At 34.5% G+C, this 20,660-nt stretch overlaps 2 protein-coding genes across 4 annotated transcripts in view; one reads left to right on the top strand and one right to left on the bottom strand.

The window, feature by feature from the left end:
• The window catches only part of LOC149784935 (adapter molecule Crk-like), a 53,383-nt gene extending 44,370 nt beyond the window's left edge, over positions 1-9,013 (bottom strand). For both annotated transcript variants that reach the window (XR_016425336.1, XM_089978567.1), the window contains exons 1-2: positions 8,871-9,013; positions 1-123 (exon numbers count right to left, since the gene is read on the bottom strand). Coding sequence is in view for 1 of the 2 variants with exons in the window: in XM_089978567.1 (XP_089834693.1) it covers positions 1-123; positions 8,871-8,908 (161 nt within the window). In the remaining variant the exon portion in view is untranslated. The remainder of the gene's footprint in view (positions 124-8,870) is intronic.
• Positions 9,014-9,220: 207 nt separating this feature from the next.
• The window catches only part of LOC149784934 (nuclear pore membrane glycoprotein 210-like), a 260,195-nt gene continuing 248,755 nt past the window's right edge, over positions 9,221-20,660 (top strand). For both annotated transcript variants that reach the window (XM_089978566.1, XM_089978565.1), the window contains exons 1-2: positions 9,221-9,438; positions 19,901-20,037. In XM_089978566.1, the coding sequence (XP_089834692.1) occupies positions 9,221-9,438; positions 19,901-20,037 (355 nt within the window). The remainder of the gene's footprint in view (positions 9,439-19,900; positions 20,038-20,660) is intronic.

Here is a 20,660-nt window from a genome sequence, read left to right as displayed (position 1 = left end):
TTAACGCACAAAACAAAATCTCCTTTGATGGACTGGCTATCTCTAACAAGAAATGTTCCATTTTCTCTGGCTTTCATAAGAATATTGTTTGTCTCCTCTCGATTTAATGGTCCAAAATACCAACTGCAAGAGAGGGAAATGGTGATTAGTCAACTGAATTTTGGTAGCAAAAATTCGTGGGTTAAGTGTATCGCATTTTCTTCCCTGCTCCACAATACTACCATGTATTCCTATTATCGGACCAAACTTTGACAAACACATATATAAAATATCTTCACTTAGCAATTGAGAAATAAACATCTATATTGCAACATGTTTGCACAAATAAGAAAAACATAATTTTTAACTAACCATTGAAACTAGTAAGAAGTTGATGCATATGTTGAATCTTCAGTGCAAAATGAACATTTCTTAGAGTCACTGCAAGTACCTCGACAACTAATATTCTGACAACAAAATCAAAAGCCCTCTTGAATACTTGATATGCAAGATGACCACAAACTTTGGTAAAGGTACATGATCAATAACTGCAACATTTGTCGAGAAAAGATTTTTTTCTTCTATGAGAAAGTCACCTTGATCTTTGACACCCAAATCAATCTGTTTCTTCCTAACCACCAACAAGATCTGGTTCAGGTATCTGTGTGTGTGTGATTTGGATTTTTAATGTAGCTTTAACAATTTCTCAGTCATATCGCTATGATGTCTGTAGTGGCAGTTTATAGTGTTATCTAGCACTGGGGCATCATTCCACAGACATGTGGCATTATGTACCACAAGTCATATTATCCTGACACCAGGCCAATCAGTCCTAATACTAACCTCCTCATGCTGAGTGTCTAGCGAGGCAGCTGTTAGTACCATTTTTATAAGTATTTGGTATCACTCAGCTAGGTTTGACCTTTGACCGCCCGCATCTGAGGCAGACGCTCTAACCATTAGGCCACTCCAGGTATCTAATGTAGAGCTAATATTATTTTGAAGAAACCATTTTCATTTTTTCAGTCACAGTGACACTGCCATCTTTACATTTTCAATCAATGATCAGCTATTGGTTTCCATACTAATAAAACTCCGTAAGACATTTCTGTCAGCCAGTGAAACTGAATGTCTTGCGCTTCTCTGGTAATTTGTGCACTCTATTCAGTAGGCATGGGATGTGCTCAATTCAGTCACTTATAATTAACCAATTAACCATTAATCTCTATTTTCAAGCAGCTCTTTAGGCACCCTATGGGTACCATAGAGAACATCTCACTACACCAAAGATTAAAATAAAGATCACTGGCACAAGGATGGAACCTAAAATGAACCCTGGCGTATAAGTTACCCCTACTCCTGGCAAGGGATTGCCTCGCATGGTAGGTATTATTCTACACAGTACATATCTCTCTTGATAACTGGTGCACAACGGGGTCCACAAACATAGACTGCACTATAAGCGAGGGTGCGCGTTATCAAGGGACCTTCAAAAATAAAAGAATCTGCTTATACTTTGAGAAAACTGGGGAGAAGGAACCGGGCTGTTTAATGACTGAATCATCCTTTTATAATCACGTCAATTATTTTGTATAAATAACATTTATTTTCAAAATTTTCAACATGTAAAAAGATCGTTTCAACTGGTTTAAACAACCATGATATGTACGCGAAAATATGTGTATTATGTCACTGCTTTTTGTTTTGTTGGTTAGTCTGGTTCTTGGAATGGTATTAAATAGTATAATAGCAAGTCGGGAGTCAAAGTAGCCAGAAACTAGACTATCTGTTGATATACCATCAAACAAGATTCCTTTTTCAAAAACTACCAACATTTATTTCGTGAGATAATTGCCTACGTCAAAACTCAATTTTCCTGATGTTCAATTAGTATAATATTTATGTTGTGATTTCATTGACAGTAATAGTGAAACTTCTTGTCATCCTTGAGGATATCTGTAATGCCAGTTCAGAAATTCTCAGAAAATCACTTGCCCACAATGGTCCGTATCTGTGAAACCAGGCTCTTAATTTTACGAAGTATTCGTTTCGCTTGACTGCCTTGCTATCTTTGATCACAGTTATGAAAGAGTTGGTTAATTTAAGGTAGTTTATGTTACATATGCAATAAAATTCATAACAGTGTTCAACTGATCAACTGAAATGAGTTCACCCGACATACGACCAGGGATGCTAGATTTTAAGTATGTAGGATTTGAGAGCCTTTAACTTTTTTTATTTATATTCCACTGCCTTTATTTGATTCAAAAGACATAATTAACATGATAGGGCCTAATACAAAGGAAGCCAGCTGTTAATTCATTGTAACAATACAACAAATACTTCCACAAGTCAGTTATCAAAACAGTCGGCACTTAATTAGGTTCTCAGAGAAACGCTTGTGAACATAGCTGTTACTGTAGATTGACATATTTTACGTTTAAATACACATTGCATTTATGATGATTAAGCTTAAGTGAAACTAAAAGATAGAATTAAAACACAAATTTCACTTTAAAAATTATTTAACTGGCATTTAAATATTAATGTACTTCCTACACTAGGCATAAGAGACATGTTCATTGATCAAAATTTCTTTGAAATCTTTAATTACATGTAGTAAAAATGTCATTTGGAAAGAAAATGTAACCAACTGTATGACTTATTATTTAAAGTTGATAATTTCAAAATGTTTAATTAAAGTTTCCAGGTCATATCTACCATTTTCACCATAAAACAAGCGATATATCAAAGTTTCAGTTACCATTTTTGATCGCGACTTTTTTCAAGTTCAATTAATGGATATCAATTCCTTTTTTGTATTTTCTTGTTTTAAAAAATGGGATTCACGCTGGACTCTGGGTTATAAGCCAGTTCGCGAGTTATTGAGGTTGTGGTGTATATAGTTATGTGAATGACCACTATTAGGAGTTTTGCCTGACTGTAAAGAAACTTTTCAAAGAAATCACACAAAATTATAAACAACAGAACCATGTTCATACTATGTTGCACCAATGACCATCATTTTTTTATATTTGGCACAATAGAGATCACAAAATATTATGGTTGATTTTAGAGTGAAATCAAGTACATGCCAAGTTTATGAACCGACTCTATCATGGCTTTCTACAAATTTATAGTCCTCTAAAATGAATGTGTCTTGAACAGTGGACATAGTTATTTTAGCAGACAAGGAATTATAGAAAAAATGCTCGATTCTACACGACTGTTTCAAAATATATTTTCATTTTCAAGATGGCTGCTAAAGTGGTAACTGCTATTCCTTCCAGGTGCTAATGTTTACAAATGATCTGATACATACTTGGCAAGGTCTATAATGCATGATAATCCCACGTCATGCTGGTATCCAGTGGTTATGGATTTGCTAATGCCAGATGTTAAAACCACTGTTAAACTGATAAGGGTATTATAAAACGAATATGTAAGAAAGTGACTAGGGGCATGTAATACTGTTTTCTTAAGTCAACATTCTTAGACCACCTCATGTTGAAACTGTAGCCTTTTTCAAATGCCTCCACACAAAGCACAACACCTTCAAATTACTGCTTTTCAGGAAATTATACTATTATAACTCTGGGCAAATAAATTATGAGAAATATTTATTTTTTGGTTATCCTGACATTCTGTTTATTTAAATTTTCATTATTAATTTTTAAATGATGGGAAAATATCAGCAGAGATCATTTAACCAATAAAAATGACTCTGATAACTTGCATGATATATTCATATGCAGGATATGACTAAAAAGATACAACTCCCCAAAAAGATGTACAAATAAAGAAAACGATAATTTTGGTGTATATTTTAGACACTTCCACATATTCTGAACTTAAAATAATACTAGGTGTTTATGTTTTAAACATTTAGCTCCATCATGCACAATGTAATATTGTCACCTGAATGATCATTTAGATTGTTATATGGATGGCAAATAGAGACTTTGAGTTGAAGAGGAGGATATTTGCTTATTTTTTATTGAAACTGACTATGCCTATAAATTCTCCAATGGATGTAAATGATGCCTAAAGGAGACCAGAAACCAATGGAAATATAGAATAATAATAAAAGTACTATAGCAGAAAACCTTATTCTGAAGTATCATCTGCAACCGTAATGCCAATATTTAAATATTGGCCTATCTTCTAGGAGCTGAATTTCCGTGACCTCGTATGCAAAATTTCCGCATCTATTCGGTTACTTTCGGGATGTGACATCACAGTAGCGACTCCAGCAGCCCAAGTGGGAGTTGCCACAGTAAAAGACAATACCGTTTTGTGTTGCTTACGGGTGTGATAGAACATTAAGAAAAGCCTGTGGACATAATTTTTTTTTCTTTTCCGAAAGATAAAGGCATAATGAAAGAATGGGTACATTATTACAAATGAGTCGATTTCAAAGCAACACCATACAGCACTATGAGCTCGTTACATTTCTCAAAGGAATGTTACGAGAGGGATCATGAAAAAATGGCAGCTCAAAGATACGCAAATGCTAGGCCTAGACTAAAAGTTGGCGCTGTTCCAGACATACCTTTGGACATTTTAAATCCTGGGAAAAGTGTTAAACTTGTGAGTTACAAAAATAGGCAGAAGGACAAGTAAGTGACCACAAAATGCAACAATCAATCCACATATCTTTTATCTAAAACAGCAGTGCTAAAAGCAAATCTGATAGCTCGACACCCTGTGCCCCTTCTGGTTTTAGTTCTGGCCCATCCTGTATTCAAAGTGAGGTGCCCGTCAGGCTTGTCAAAACAAAAATTGATTGCCTGAGGAAACTTTGATCGTGCTGGTGAAATGAGTAATGTATTTTCAAGACGTTGACATACATGCCTTAACACGGCACAATCTAAATCAAATCACCACTGTCCTAGGTGAAATTTAGATTTGATTTTAATCAAATGGAAGCTTTCCTAAAAATAAGATTCTAAACCTGTCGTGTTTCGAGAAAACACAATTTTCAGTAGTCTTAAATAAATTAAAAATTATTTAAAAAATGCATTGTGTACATGTAGTATGCATAAACGGTAATCTGTAATAATTGGAACTGATATAAAACTATTTCTTGGGCAGTTTAAAAAGCAGCGATTAAAAAAAAAGAGGTCAAAGTTTCACATTAACTGTCTGACAATCGAACGCGGGGGGGACTACTGACCCCCCCCCCCAATGTGCGACCGCCCATTTGACGTGCCTTTTCTCCCTGTGATATGCCTTATTATTCCCCCATGACAAGCCCCTTTTGCATATTCTGGTCAGTTCTGGCTAAATTGTAAAATAGCTAAAGTTTTGATTTAAGTAAGCAAACAATAAAGCCGGTGTGACTAATGAACATAATCCTTATCCTTGCATTGATCTTGTGAAAAGGACTGCCCTTCGGTCATACTTCAAAGAAACCATGTTCGACAGTGTGCGTATGTGTAAGCACCAGCAATTGATTACCAAATAAACGATGCCCATTTTTTTTTGTTGTTACTTACGATGCCATGGACTTCATTTTAACAGTTCAAATCTACAGTCACAAGTTACCGTACATGTGGCAACTGTTTTTCTCAAGTTTTATGCCCCACCTTATTTCCTTAGGTTTAAGTCTTAATGTATGTAACACTGTTTGCTGTATAAAATATTTATTCAGAATTAGTTCTTTAGGGCCACATATACTGCATGGTATATTTTGTTTTATTCCTTGTAATTTAATCATGGTAATTAAACTTTTCACATACAGTAGAGGAATGTTAGGTGTTAACTGGCCGAGTTTCTTTGGCGGAAATGGAGATGCGATTTTGTTTGCAGAAAAAAATTCAAAGTGATCATTCATTTAAGCTAATTGGTGACAATTTTATTCTTTTAATTTTTTTTTTTCCATAGTACTGTTGTAGTTGTTTAAAAACATCTGACATTTACTTGAATAATGTTTAATCTTCACATTCTATTTACTGAAGAAGAAAAAAAAAACTGTTGTATGATATTAATTATTTCGTCCAGTGCCGGGTTTAGACGTGTATGTGTGTGATTTGAATTTTTAACGTAGCTTTAACAATTTTTCAGTCATATTGCTACGATGTCTGCAGTGTGGCAGTTTAGACTGTGGATTGCATACATTATATTTATAAATGGTTTGGGGTTGGGTTTTTTTTTTCTTCTGACAAATGAAAACTAACAGACATAATGTAATAATCGGGACTTCGCTGCCCAAAATTGTGAGATATATCGAGATCGGGAGGTAGATGAGGAAATACCCCCAAAATCGGGAGGTTTTTCTCCCGGCTTGAGAGTTGACAGGTATGAACTGTCCAGGCTTGTGGAATTTCATTCAGGACTTTAGTTTATTTAAGTCACCAGCCCGGGGCCTGTGCCTAACAAATTTCGTTTAGCGCTTACCAGTAGTGTACATAAATTATTATATCAGACTGGAGATTCAACTTTTGAATATGCAACCCAAATGTGGTCTCCTGTCTGCCTCGCTCACCAATGTTTATGTTTGTATTCGAGGACTGGCTAGTATAGCGTCACAGTACCACGTGATCTGTCGTCTCATCAAAACTCAGCAATTTACGGAATCGTGGTATCTTCCACGCAATATAATCACTACCTGCTTACGATATTTAATTTATAAACACTGCAGTCGAATTAAAATCTGTAGAGAATTACATACGTAAAAGGAAAATTTTGATTTCTAGTCTCCTTTAAATTTCTTAATTTTGCACTATAAAATATATATGAATCTTTACAAAGGTTTTGAATTATCTCATTTATCAACTGCTTCTCCCTGATACATTTCCATACATTTTGCCATTCACTGACTCAGCAGTTTCAAACTCTTCCTGGCTGACAGTGAATGGCCCAACCAGGCTTTTTTTTAAATCAGGCTCCAGTAATATAGTATATATTTGTTTCAAGAGCAGCATCTAACAAATGATTTTCAATAAGTGAAATCCTAAAGAATCATAGCGCTGCAACTAGATAATGATTATACACTTTAATTATCAGTATATACCACATTTTACATTCAAAACATTAGGCAGATCTAATTTCATGAACAGCATAATCCCTTTTCAAATGTGAGACTGCCAGTTTATATGTTAAGTTGCCATTTTTACATGTGACTTGCAGAGTAGAAATGACAGTCTGATACATGACCTGCACAATTAAATTCAGCTACAAACCCTGATAAAAAGTGGACATGCAGACAAATATGGAAATTTAGTTGGCAGTAACATTACTGTCAGTTGTACTGTCAGCCACAAATCACCGCTTTAACCATAGTTTTCTCACTGACTCTTTATCTATAACTAAATAAATATATTCACAATATGGCTACAATCTGTATGAAAATTATTAAGTTCTTTCAAATATTTTTTGTTTTTAAACCAGCCTCACTGTTGTATTCACTTCCATCCCAGATGAACAGCTTTGCTAATCATAAATCTCATGACATCTTAGTCTAGGTCACCTAAACATTTGTTGATTACATTGAACTCTTAACTGCTTCTATTTTAAGGTATGTGAACCAGTTTGTGTTTGTATGTTTCATACTATTTAGTTCACATTAGATACTTCCATACAACATTTGGCAAAATTGGTCAAATCGATGATATTGCCCCAGTTTTTAAAATAACTGAAACAAATAAATTTCATGTTAATTTAAACAATATTTTGCTCTTATCAGGCATATGGATATGCGTAGAAGTCACAGTGGGTCCCCACAAAAAAAATATAGTATAAACTATCATCAGATAATATGAAAGGCATGGCCCTGTATCAGGGATTTGAGGTCTGGCAAGAGATGGTGTACACAACTACAAATAATGAAGTTTAATTGCTGACTTAATGTTGAAAGAAATGATAACTGCTGACAGTTCTGTCAGACATTGCCATAGTAAAAGTCACATATGTAGGCATTTAATACCAACTATTTCAGTCACTTTTCAGAATTTGATTCTTCATACCTTTAAATGGCAATTATAATTTGATTCTTCATACCTTTAAATGTTAATTATTCGCATTACTTGGATCCTCATACATCCCTATTCTATTGGAAGATCATTAATTATATGCCCCGAAAAGCACATAAAACAAAATAAATAGTTTAAGTATGTGGACATTTCAAACAAAATAAATCTTCAGGTGTGATCTAGTACAACCTGGATTGAATGTCGCAGACTATAATGTCATAATGAAATATATGCATGTTGCTAAACAAATTTATACTAGACTTGCCGTGCTCTTTTCTTGACCAAGTTTAGTATCTTGCCAACACTGTAAAATTCTATAGTTATCAATAATTTTCACCTGGAAGTTTCTTGATGACAGTTAAGGTGCAGAGCAGTCAATGATCAAGATTAAACAGAATCTGGTTAAACAAAATTAGTATTAAATATTTATAAATAAATTATATTTAAGGTATATGCACATACATGACCTTATGATTTTTACTTTGCTACTGAAGACATCTTTCTTTTCGAATTACTCCTTAAATTGCCTTAAATATACTTAACTGAATTCTAGTCTCAATATCTAAGGTGAACAATTTATTCCTCTGCAACCTAACATTGTAATGGCCACTACAATTTTCAAGTTGGTCGCCCTATGGCTACATAAGGTTTTAATGTGATTGGAACAACAAAATTTAGGTAGTCGACATTATGGAAGTAAGGTATTACAATCCATCTTTAACCATGTTAAGACCGTTCGTGCTTGACTTGTTAGCCTCAAACACCACCCCTTAACATAACAACAGTAGCTACAAGTAGATGTTGACACTGTTTACATTGTCATTTGTTCTGGTGTGTCTAGTGTGGCTGCGAACGTGCAATATGACAGTACAGTAAACCTTAGTTTCATGAGCAAATTTAGAGACTGAATATATCCACCTAGCCTTGTCATGGGGATCAAATTTGGCCTCCTCCATGACTTAAGTGCTGTTTTGTTTACAACGTCCGAAACATCAGGCTCTGTCACTTTTATCCAGGAAGTAATAATCCTACTTCCCTAAGTCCAAATATGGCGGAAAGCAATGAAGGGAATCTACACCGTTCGAGATTTAGTAGTCTTTAAAAAAAATATTTTCTTAAAAGTTAATTAAAAATGTATATTTTTAATTAAAGATGAAACATTTTTATACCTAATTTATTATGTAAATTGGATCTTATAAACTTCTTGATATTAATCAATATATATACAGTTAATATATAAATAATTTAAGTTTGAGATTAACAATTTCATGGCAGCCTCCATGTGCCGGAAAATGGCGGCAACATTCAACATGAGAACGATATTGGTGGCGTTTTTCATATCGCTTGTGTGGTTTATCGAAGTTAGAGCTGCACGATTAAGCGATCCTAAAATTCTTTTGCCTTACCACAGCTCAGTTATAACCAATTTTACTTTAAAAATCAATTTAACGCGCGAGGAGTCCAGAGTTCACAGTTGCTACACATGGTAAATTAAATTATAATCGGTATCGCTGAAGGGACAGTTACCGCCGTTTTATCTTTTGTACTGCTCAATACCTGAAATATAAAACTTAGGCAAATCAGCCCTAATGTGCGAATATGTAAAAACAAGATGTGAAACAAATTAAGCTATCCCATGTACATGGTGACTGCAAATAGTTTTTTTAGAAGATATATTTGACAGTCGTCTGAATAGTTATTTCAGTTAAGGTACATGGCAGAAGTATAAATATACACGTACTTTCAAGACAACCTTACTATAAGTTGCCCCCACCCCTGGGCGTTTTATGGCTGCAGAAAGCTAAATTTTCTTTGACCCTCCCATGTGTGTATTGAATAAGTCAGATCCATCTGTAAGGGGTGACTTGTCGGTGAGACAGAGTTGCACTTTAAAGAAGTCACACTGGATAAATGGATAGAGATAAAACCATTGTAAAGTAAATGTAGTTACATTGTCGAGTGGAATATTTCACATAAATTGACAGTTTTCATTGTGTCCCTCCTTGTGTAATAAAATCCAATGGAACCCATAGGCTTGACATCTTAAATCCATTTATAAATCCATGAATTCTGGTATAGGTCACATACCAGTATGAAAATAGTGGTCCAATATTTTATAGTATGTTCTATACTTCTTATAAATCGCTCTTGTGGCCTATTGGATAGAACATCTACTTCAGATGTGGGAGGTCATTAGTTTAAACCCTGGTCAAGTCATAACGAAGACTTATAAAATGGTACTAACAGCTGCTTCACTATGTGCTCAGCATTAAGAAGTTAGTGTTAGGACTGGTTGGCTTGGTGTCAAGATAATGTGCCTGGGTGGGACATGATGCTACATATCTGTGGCATGATGCCCCAGTGCTAGACATCACTGAAAGCTATCACACTGCAGACATCGTAGCGATATGGCTGAAAAATTGTTAAAGCTACATCGAAAATCCAAATCACACACACTGTACTTACAAATAAGCAGTAAAAGTAAAGTCCACACTTTTGTAATTCACTGTGTCCTATAAGTGTCACAGTCTGATATCATCTAGTAGTATGAATATTTGGGAATTCTTGACCAACCCAGTCTAGAAACCTTTTTTTTTCACCAGATAACACCTACTACTAAGAAAACAAATCAGGATAAAAATTAAGAATTTTAAGATACTAGGGTGCCTCAATAGGCTTTCGTTTTACCAACAAATATGAAAAATACAAAACAGTTTCCATCATGAATAAAAAGAGAACAGATACCTACATATTTTTTGTTCAAACCAAAATGTACTGGCATAAAACATGCAATACAGTGCAGTGGTGGTGGAAATCAATATTCTAGAATGCCTGAAATATATTCTTGCTTCATCAACAAATAAAGCTTTTGTGAGATATTAAGAGGACTCTAGCAACCAATTTATTTTAATTGAGTTACAGTGTGACCCCTTTATAGTACGCTCCATTATAGCGCGAATTCGAATATAATGCGGTCATGGCGTGGCTCCCAAAATTTCACATGTATTTATTTTGTGTACAAAACAAAATCTTAAAAAGTACGAAAAAACGTAACAAGTTGCTTATCATTTTGGGGAAGAGATCGCATATGAATAATACAAGACAATCGTGGCTTGGCTCCTGAAATTTTATATATATTTTTCTCATACACGAAAAAGTATTTTTTTTTTCTTCTTAAAAGTAAGAAGAAGAAGAAACGCATAACAAGTTTATTCTGGGATCACGTAGGTCTTCGCCATTATCACAAACTTGGATTGTTTTTCCTTATTGGCTGCAAAACCTACCATGTGGCTTTTTTTATTTGTTGGCGACATTGTTGGCTGTTTAAACTTTTATATACAACCATTGATTTAGAGTGCAGAAATTCAGAGGCCCCATGAAAGGAAGCCGCAAACTGGATAAAAAATGCACTCAGATTTATCTATTGTTACATAAACAAATTCTTTGTCCATACTGACAAACCATCTAAACAGTGCATTGTTATATCATAATCCGCTTATCCTGACATCTAGCATGAGTTCTGTATGTTGTGAAATATCCGCTTTTTTGTTGTTGACATTTTCTGGTAACGGAGATCAACCAGACAAGGCATTGTCGCATAATCAATCTTTCATTGGATTTTCGGCCGCTCCCCTAGTAATTCATATATTTACAAAGACTGACATTTGTATATGGATGGTAAGTAAAATTCCTCTTCTTTTCAGAATTAAATTCTTCATAACACTGACGTTTTCTGTAATAATCCATGTCATCAGAACGCCTGTGACTCTATCGTCTGTTGACCCTTTGTTAATTTTCAGATGCATGCGTGGAAGGCAGCATCACGCTGCTACCACAAATGTAAAAAAAAAAAATACACCTTACCTACTGGTTTATTCAGTAGGCATGGAGGGACATTTTTTACCCACCCGCCCCCACATTTTTTGGGGGGTACATTTTCTTCAGCTAACTGACTTGGTTGCATATAACACGGTTTGGTATATAACACAGTCGGGGTTTTATGGCTCCCAACTACCATGTTATAGCAGGGTCACACTGTATTCTGTTTTATTTTCCATTTTTGTCAAATTTGAAATGTACCTAATACTAAGAATATTAAAATGTCTTCAAGAAGGCTTAAACAAAATTTATCAAGATTATATCCTGGAAATACTTCAACTAATTCAAGAAAACCAGCGGCATCGGTTACTCATGCTGACAGATATGAAAATTATATGGAGACACTAAAAAATTTGTTGAGTCTTGAAAAATTTCACGAAAAAGTACAGCAAGCATTCGTGAAGAAACTGAAAAGAAAGCTTTAATGGAAGAACAAGTTCATGTATAGGCAGAAGCACTTGGATGCATTTTATGTGGAAATGATTAATATTTTATCTTACTGAATAATGGCTCAGTGCAAGAGTGTTTATACCATTAACACAATAGCACTTATCATCATAAGTATTTAAACCACTTTTGGTAATTTGGTAATTTGATCTGTTACAAAAACATATTTATATGATCTAAAACCTCTTGTGGTTATAGAATCAATTTTTCACCCAATTTCCTAGATAGCACTTGCTTATAGTGTGCAAATTGTATTTTTTTGTTGACATAATTGTTGTTTAATCCTTTCGTTTTCTTTGTTTTATCATTTCCATCATCAGTCAGTATTGCATACATTTTACTAGGCAGTCCAACAAATACAGAAACGATTCCGAAGCTAAACTCATCCTTGAACTTGCCAATCACCTTTTTGTTGGCAGAATCATGAAAAGGATTATCGCAAAGAACATCAGAGAGATTAAATAATGCTGTTATCATAAATATCTTGGATAACATCACCATTAACACAGTCATTTCCATTAATCTCATAAACTAATGAGTCTGATTCCGTAAACATCAATGTTGCATTAGGCCATTTTCTTTTTTACAAAACTGTAATGAAAATCGTATATGAGCCACAGACGACCAACATATGTCAGTTTATTGAGAACAAGGTTGGCTTTTTTTCACAAGTACAAGGTTTTCATTAATATTCATCAACCCATCAAATGTGTTGGATTTAACCAGTTTCTCACAGTCATTTATTATTAACGATCTCAATATCAACACTCTTCCTTATGTTTTGCATGGTCTTTCCAAAAATGTAATTATTCATTAGCTTGAGATCTTTTTCAAAGTCTACTAGCTTGTGCTTGCCAAGCTGTGTTACAATCAATATAATCTTTCATCCAACAAGAATGATTAAACCTCAACACACGATGGATTTTTACAATAATTAATCCAGCATCGACAGCTTGCTTCAGGTTTTTGTAATTGCATCCATAATTGCGTTTATTGAAGAGGTTTGATACAAATTTAGCTACAGTGCAAGGGCCAGTTATATGAAGTGCTAATTGCTCTCTTGATATTATATCGTCAGTTATCATGATTTTTTCTGCCAGATAAGGATATTAATTGTTATGCAAATCATGTAAATGATCTGGATAATCAATATCAGCTTCAACGAAATCATCATCCATTCATAAGCTCAGATTATTAATTTCTTTGATGAACTGTTCTTGTGAAATCCAGTAAAAATTACAATATGACATTGATTGAGACATCGCATAGCCATACAGATTATTTGGATTGAGATAAATTATATATTTGGCTAATTTTGCAACATTGAAATGCTTCATATATTTGTTATTAGCTGCGGCATATTTTTTCTCATCACACTGAACCCTCTTATTCCTTTTTTGATGTGCCAAGTGCTCGTAGAATAAAGTGTCTGTCATAGCCACACAAATTGTGAAAACAATTGGTTTAAATTTCTGTGGTTTATAATTAGTTTTACAGAAATCATGAGCAGGTCCGAGAAACATTCCTGATATAATACAATGATCAGGAACTCTTTTTTTTCCAGTGATGAATGATTTACTGCAAATGTTGTAATATTGTTTTTGTTCTTCATTAGTTAATGGAAGTTCTGTGGCTGGATTTGATAATATTTCCCTAATCCGGGTTTCTTCTTCAAAGAAATATTTCAACATATGAACCTGTGGTGGATTATAATTAATAGAATCAACATGGTAAATAGGTGATCATTTGGAATATTGATCATTAATACAGACTGTATTTAGTTCGTATGATGTATTTGTACTCGTTTAGTCTTGAAATTACATTCACATAAGTCTTTATCGCAATGACAGCTTTTATCTTTATCCAGTGGAGCAATAAGCGTTCATAATTGCCGTATATTACAAATGGTATTTTTTGGCTTTTTCCTGGTTAATCAAATTGTAAATGCATTTATCTTTGCTTGTCATATCAGTCTTTTGTACTTCAATGTAGTATTTAATATGTTCATTCAGTTTTTCATGAGACTGAAATCCCTGCAAACAGTTGTATCAGAAATAAACTTTACCGTGTTTGGTAAGGGTACACTGATAAATCTACTGAATTTTTTTTCCACACTATGTTTTCTATGGAACAGCATGTTAACTGATTTATCTCCACAACATTTTGCTAATGATGAAATTCTGATGGGAAAAGGTTTGTTTGTGTCACTTAATGAGAAAACGTTCATATTGCCAGGAAACAGATCAGAATTTTGCTTTTCTGTCTTTTTTATTTGATTAATTGGTGTTGGGAATTGTATTCCTTCCAGATTTAATTAATTTTGATACGGTTGATATTTACTAATTCGATCAACATCATCTGCTGGAAATAAGGCTAATAATAAACTCTACTGAACACATTTATTATCATCGTTTTTTATATTGATACATAAATTTGTCTTTTTAACTTGTGCTGGTAAATCAGTGTTCCACCGGTTAATGGTGTATAATTATGTGTGTGAACCATGATGGCATTGCTTTGATTTAAAAACCCACTATCACTATGATGTCTTTAGTGTGTCAGTTTATAGTGATGTCTAGCACGGCTTAGGACTTATTGGCCTATGTGCAGATAACTTGGGAAATATCACTTATAAATTAAATGTGGCTTATGGAAAAGGCAAATTTATATCAAATCAAAACTTTTATTGTGTCAAATGCAAACAGAATTTATATAGCTAAACACAAGATATAATGCAGAAAAGGGTTTAATTGAACTTGCATGAAAATGTAATCAATGTACTTATTAGTAAATACCCATGGTAAACAACATTGAAGGTAGGGGTGAAACTGTTCATTGATATATTGATTCATTGATACTTTTGCTGAAACAATGCACATTGATACAAGAGACAGAATCAATACAGAATGATACTTACCCTATGCATGTTATTTTAGTCTTCAGCAGTCATGAATAATTAATAATTATTTATTAGTTGCCATGTTATTCTGTGGAATTATAGTCCATATGAGACAGCATTTGCAGTCACAGGCACTCATGTTTATTAGTAAAACGACAAAGATTATTTGAGAATACCCACTTGCGGTCTACAAGTTAACACAAAGTGACATGGTTCATAATTTACCTCCCCCCCCCCTTAAAGCTAAATATCTTAATCCAGAAGTATGTTCAGCATATACATTCCAAACGTGTTCCACATTTATAATGAAGTACTTTACTCATCATTTAATAACCACTTTTATGTGAAGTTTCTACTTTGAATTTATCTTGACTCCTTTGGTCTATTTGAAAGCTATGCTACCAGTATGTTGCACGTTGAAATTGAATTCTTGTTTGTTGTTGTTGCTTGTTTCGGTCCAGGTTAAACAATAACCACCAATCAGAAATTAATGTAGCTTATTCTCTTCATGACAAACAGGAAGTACTGGCAGAGCAACAGAGAGAATTCACGGGAAAGTCATTAGATATGTCAAGTACTTAAGTGGAGACGCTGTCAGGGTGTGACATTGCACGGATCATGCATAATTTGTATGAATTCCTACGCTTGGAGAACGGTGAAGCGCGATAACTCCTGCAAATATTGAAAGTCTCACATAGAAAATGTACTTGGCAAAATATGCAATTTTTATTTAAACGTTCTTGTCGAGACAACCCCTTTTTCTGGCCGCAACTGTTCCACATTGAATTTTTCCAGCATGATATGAATGGTTGTGAAACTAAATTTGATTAGAACAATGTGCCCAGGAATGAAAATTATGGCGTTTGAACCATTCATGAAGAAAGTTTTACAAATGCATGGGCTACCTAGAAAATCCAAAATGTCTTATTCCTGGTGTGGTTCATTACGATTTCGTTCACCAAATACTTGTTGATGATAGTGATGATGACTATAATTTTTAAAGTTATAAAGTATATTAGATTATTGGAGCTGGGAACATGTTAATGAAGACAACAGTGAGTAATTTTGAGCCCGAAATGGTGTTAAATATGAGTCAGATGTATATGCTGGATGGGCAAAAAAATAGACGGCATGACCCTTTCAGTGATATTTCGAAATTAAATATACTAAGGGCAGAATACTGAGCCTAATTAAAATACAGACAATGTAATATTAAAATGCAGTTTTCATTTTGTTTTAATAATCACATTCGCCCTGTGGATCATATGCCACAAAACCATATACATGTATCAATATCAGGGTTAGATAAATTGAATATAAAATAAGGGTTAAAAATGCATTTAAGAGGTACAGATATTTATTTTAATACCTGTCTCCGCAAGCATTGATTGATTAAATAACCTTATACAGCATTTTTGAAACAGAAGAAATTTGGCATAGTAGTCTGTAAACTACTGATTTAACAAAGGAAGTTTGTCAGCGAAAAATTCTATTTTGGAGCAGATGTATCCAAAAGATAATATCTGTGATCTCTGGAAAATTGTACATAACAGTCACAAAGATCAGTTTCCCAACATCTTCAAGCTGACAAAGCTAGCTATGTATATGCCCCTTCTGAAAGAAGCACAGAACAATAAAAAGTAAAGGAGTAGAATATGCTCAGAATTAGTTCACAGATTAGTGCTTAGAAAACTAGAGGTGACATCTGTCGAAGATGCTGTTTTTATTAGAGCTAAAAGAAAGTGGAGCAGGAAGAAGGAGAGACAGATATGTATTGAAATTTAGATAAATATTGACCTATGACCATTTCTTCCACCCCTCCTTTTTTCTTTGATAAAGGCGGAGGTCTCCCTTGAGATAAAATCCTATCATCATCTCACCTTTAACTGTACATGCAGAACAATTATGGAATTTCTCTTTTTTATGCAGAGATATTTAGCTAGTGAGTGAAGGTGCTGATAAACAAATGAAATTAGCATTGAATGAGCAATTGGGCAGATTTCAAACTGGTGAAGTTTATCACCTTGTGTAAGTTAAAAGAAAATGTAATAGGACTGGGTGTAGTCAGTAGTTTTCCTTCTTCACTAACAAATACAAGTACCTGTGACTGCAGCAGTCTTTTACGTCGCTGGAAATAAAATGTGATAGATTTTGTTGGTATTCAACCTTATGCCCGGATTTGATCTAGATGAGATTTTCTTTGTATGAGGAAATTGCATTATTTCTTCAGTTTTGAAGATAACATTGTAATGTCTTCCAAGTGAAACTGAGACACGAAAATTGGTAATAATATGTTTTCAAATCATTCATGTTGTACAAAGAAAGGGAGCTAAATAGATCCACCATTAAATGGCTTAAAATGTTGGATAAAACTCATTGCAACCAAGAGTTAGTCTGTTTGAAAGTATTGTTATTATCTTCTCATCAATGAGAATTGCATATAAATATATGATAACTATATGTCTGTCTGTAGTCTGCATACTGGAAATACAACCAAGAATGTCAACATACATGAAAGGGTACCACCTACCTTCCAAAGATGGAAAGACCATTAAATTCATTTGTGTATTGATGTGTGTCATATCACAGCCAGCGTGCGAAGTGCTTTCGACGGGAACAACCAAATACTTCCAGCATACAATGAATTGCTGCATCATCTGTGTATAAATATCTCACCATAGGTCAAAATCTTTACATTACGGAACGTCTTGTCAGTGAGCAGTCTACTTTAAGGACTATAGAGGTATGGGAGCTATTAATTTCTTGTGTATAATTTATAACTATTGTACTACCACGTTTATTTTTGTATATTTTCTGTGGAGCTTCGGCTTATTTAGTATCATGCAAATATTTTCTGTTCTTGTTTGTGACTTAGCAAGAGATTTATATTAGCAATATATAAAGTTGCATTTTAAGAAACATTTAGTACTGTAGGATTCTTGTCTGGCATGGTTAGGTTCACTTCTGAACTTGTGTATTGTTTTGTAATTATTGTGCCAATCTGTGTAGCTTACCATTTATAACATCATTATGTTTATCGTATATGCCATGTCATGCATAGTACACAGTGTTAGGTGTATTTTCAGCTGACCAGAGTTATCGGAGTGATTGGAGTTGACGTGGTACCAACTGCAGAGCTGACCACAGAAGTTGACCATAGCAGCTGTGAAGCTGAACTATATCAGCCATAGAGATGGGTAAACTTGCTGGTTCAGTAGCGGGTGATCGGGCGTTGCTGACCGAGATTGGTGGGCACTGATTGCTTGATTGACCAACCTGGAATACTGACTGCTTGATTGACCAGTGTGACTGGTAGTCAAGTGTGCTAATGACGGAGTGTGTAACTCCATTCATGTAATCTTTTAGCTGTGGGCTAAACTTTGGGGTTTGTAATACCCAGTGTGTTTTTGGGACTGTAAAGATATTTTGTACATCTGTCCCTTTGTTTTCATCATTTTCACTTTTTGAGTGAATATATTTTTACTATATGAGTAAAATACCAGTTTTACTATTTTGAGTAAAACACGTTCTTTCATTGTGAAATCACTGTGAATCATTCACCCCTTGTCCTTGTACTGTGTAAGGTCATTTATTTGTATTTTCATTATTTAGTTCGTGCGGATTATGTTAATTGATCCAATATTTGGATATTATATGCACGTGTTAATCATAATTCTTTTCTCATTCAAGTCATTCGTTATTAAACATTGTATTTGTATCACCATCAAAAGTGTTCTGTTGTAAATCCGAAATCCCACCCGGTTATTTTGTTACACACAGTGCATACCATATATGCAGTTCTGGATAGGGATAATGGCATGAAAATCTAAAATTATTTGAATTGATAGTATTTTGTGCATGCCGCACACATCTTGAGTTTCCAGTATTACCCCAAGATTTGTTGTATTAAACACTTAAGAGATGACCCCTAGTTTGCATAAATAAAATTTTCATTAAAACATGTAGACATATAAGTGTGTATATGCATGTACACACACATAAACAGGTGTAAATGTTATAATTATGAATGGAAACACTTTGCACATAAGTGACCCGAGTGGCCTAGTGGTCTAAAGTGCTCTCTGTTACAGATCACTGCCATCTCACCTATGCGTGGGTTCGAGTCTAGGATTCGGCCAATGTGGGTATGTGAGAAGACTTTCCAGTAGCTTCACGTGGGTCAGTGGTTTTTCCTGGGGTTTTCCCAGGTTCTTCCTCCACCATTAATACTGGCCGCCATGCATAGCCTATCATGTGCTGATAAATGGCTTTAAACCCCACAACAACAGCAACAACTTTGCACCTATGTTAGAATGATTTAATCAAAAGGATGGCTGTATCTTTTTCACTGGTATGAATTGCACACTTTTGTACATCTGTAAAAAAAAATGCACATCAGAAACCAGTTACAACATGCTTACTGTGTGCCATTTGTACATTTTTATGTCATTTCAGCAGTGTAAGAGCTGGATATAAAGTAGGTATCATTAATGTCATTTACTAGAATGTAATGATTTAATACCCCTTGTTTTACCTGAAGTTTTCCTATCAGGACCTCAATTATTGGAGACTGAGGGTCCAAGACCTTTGGAGTACAAGGGTCACAGAAATCATTGCTGTTAAGATTGGAGTGAGAAGTTTCTTTTCTCAAAATGATTTTTGTTCAGCATGACCCCTGCTATGAATTCAGTTCATTTTCCTGATACATGTTGTGTTATTTCAGGAGAAGCAGTCGACTTGATGTTGCCATTTTGGACCTTATTAACAGTACAGATGGGGAGTGTGCTTACTTGGCTAGAATCTCAGCTGTGTCCAAATCCTCACATAGGAAAACATCAATTATTACAGCTGAAGACAAGGGTAAGAACACTGATTGCAGACTCATTATCTACATACAAAAACCATTAAGGACATAGTGAGACCCCGTCAGGAGAGATCACCCCATTTATAAGACCACTCTTGCCTGACACCAGAACCTTTTTTAAAATATATATTTGTCCTCTCATAAAAAGCTATCTTCTTTTATAAGGCCACATTTTACAAAAAAGAAACTGATATGAATGCAAATATATAGTGAACACAACACTAATAAGCAGTTGTAAAAAAAATATGATTTGTGATACACCCTTTTCCTGCTGCCTCACACCTGTTTGCTATTATGCAGGGTTGTCTCTTCTGAATAGGTCAGGGGCAACACAGACCTAAATATTTCAGAGTTGATAATATGGAGGTAAGGGAGAGATTAACTACTACAGCAATTTGGTCATAAGCACTTACTAAACGACCCCATCCTTTTCTTCTAAGCTGTGTACATGTATATCTTCAGGCATTTAACTTTAAGCTGTGTACATGTATATCTTCAGGCATTTAAGTTCTAAGCTGTGTACATGTATATCTTCAGGCATTTAACTTCTAAGCTGTGTACATGTATATCTTCAGGCATTTAACTTTAAGCTGTGTACATGTATATCTTCAGGCATTTA

This window comes from Sinohyriopsis cumingii, chromosome 13 (genome assembly GCF_028554795.1).
Source record: "Sinohyriopsis cumingii isolate HCF-2022 chromosome 13, ASM2855479v2, whole genome shotgun sequence".
In the NCBI taxonomy this organism is placed as follows: domain Eukaryota; kingdom Metazoa; phylum Mollusca; class Bivalvia; order Unionida; family Unionidae; genus Sinohyriopsis; species Sinohyriopsis cumingii.
Note: the sequence above shows the minus strand (reverse complement) of the source record. Positions and strands in the feature narration are given on the sequence as shown.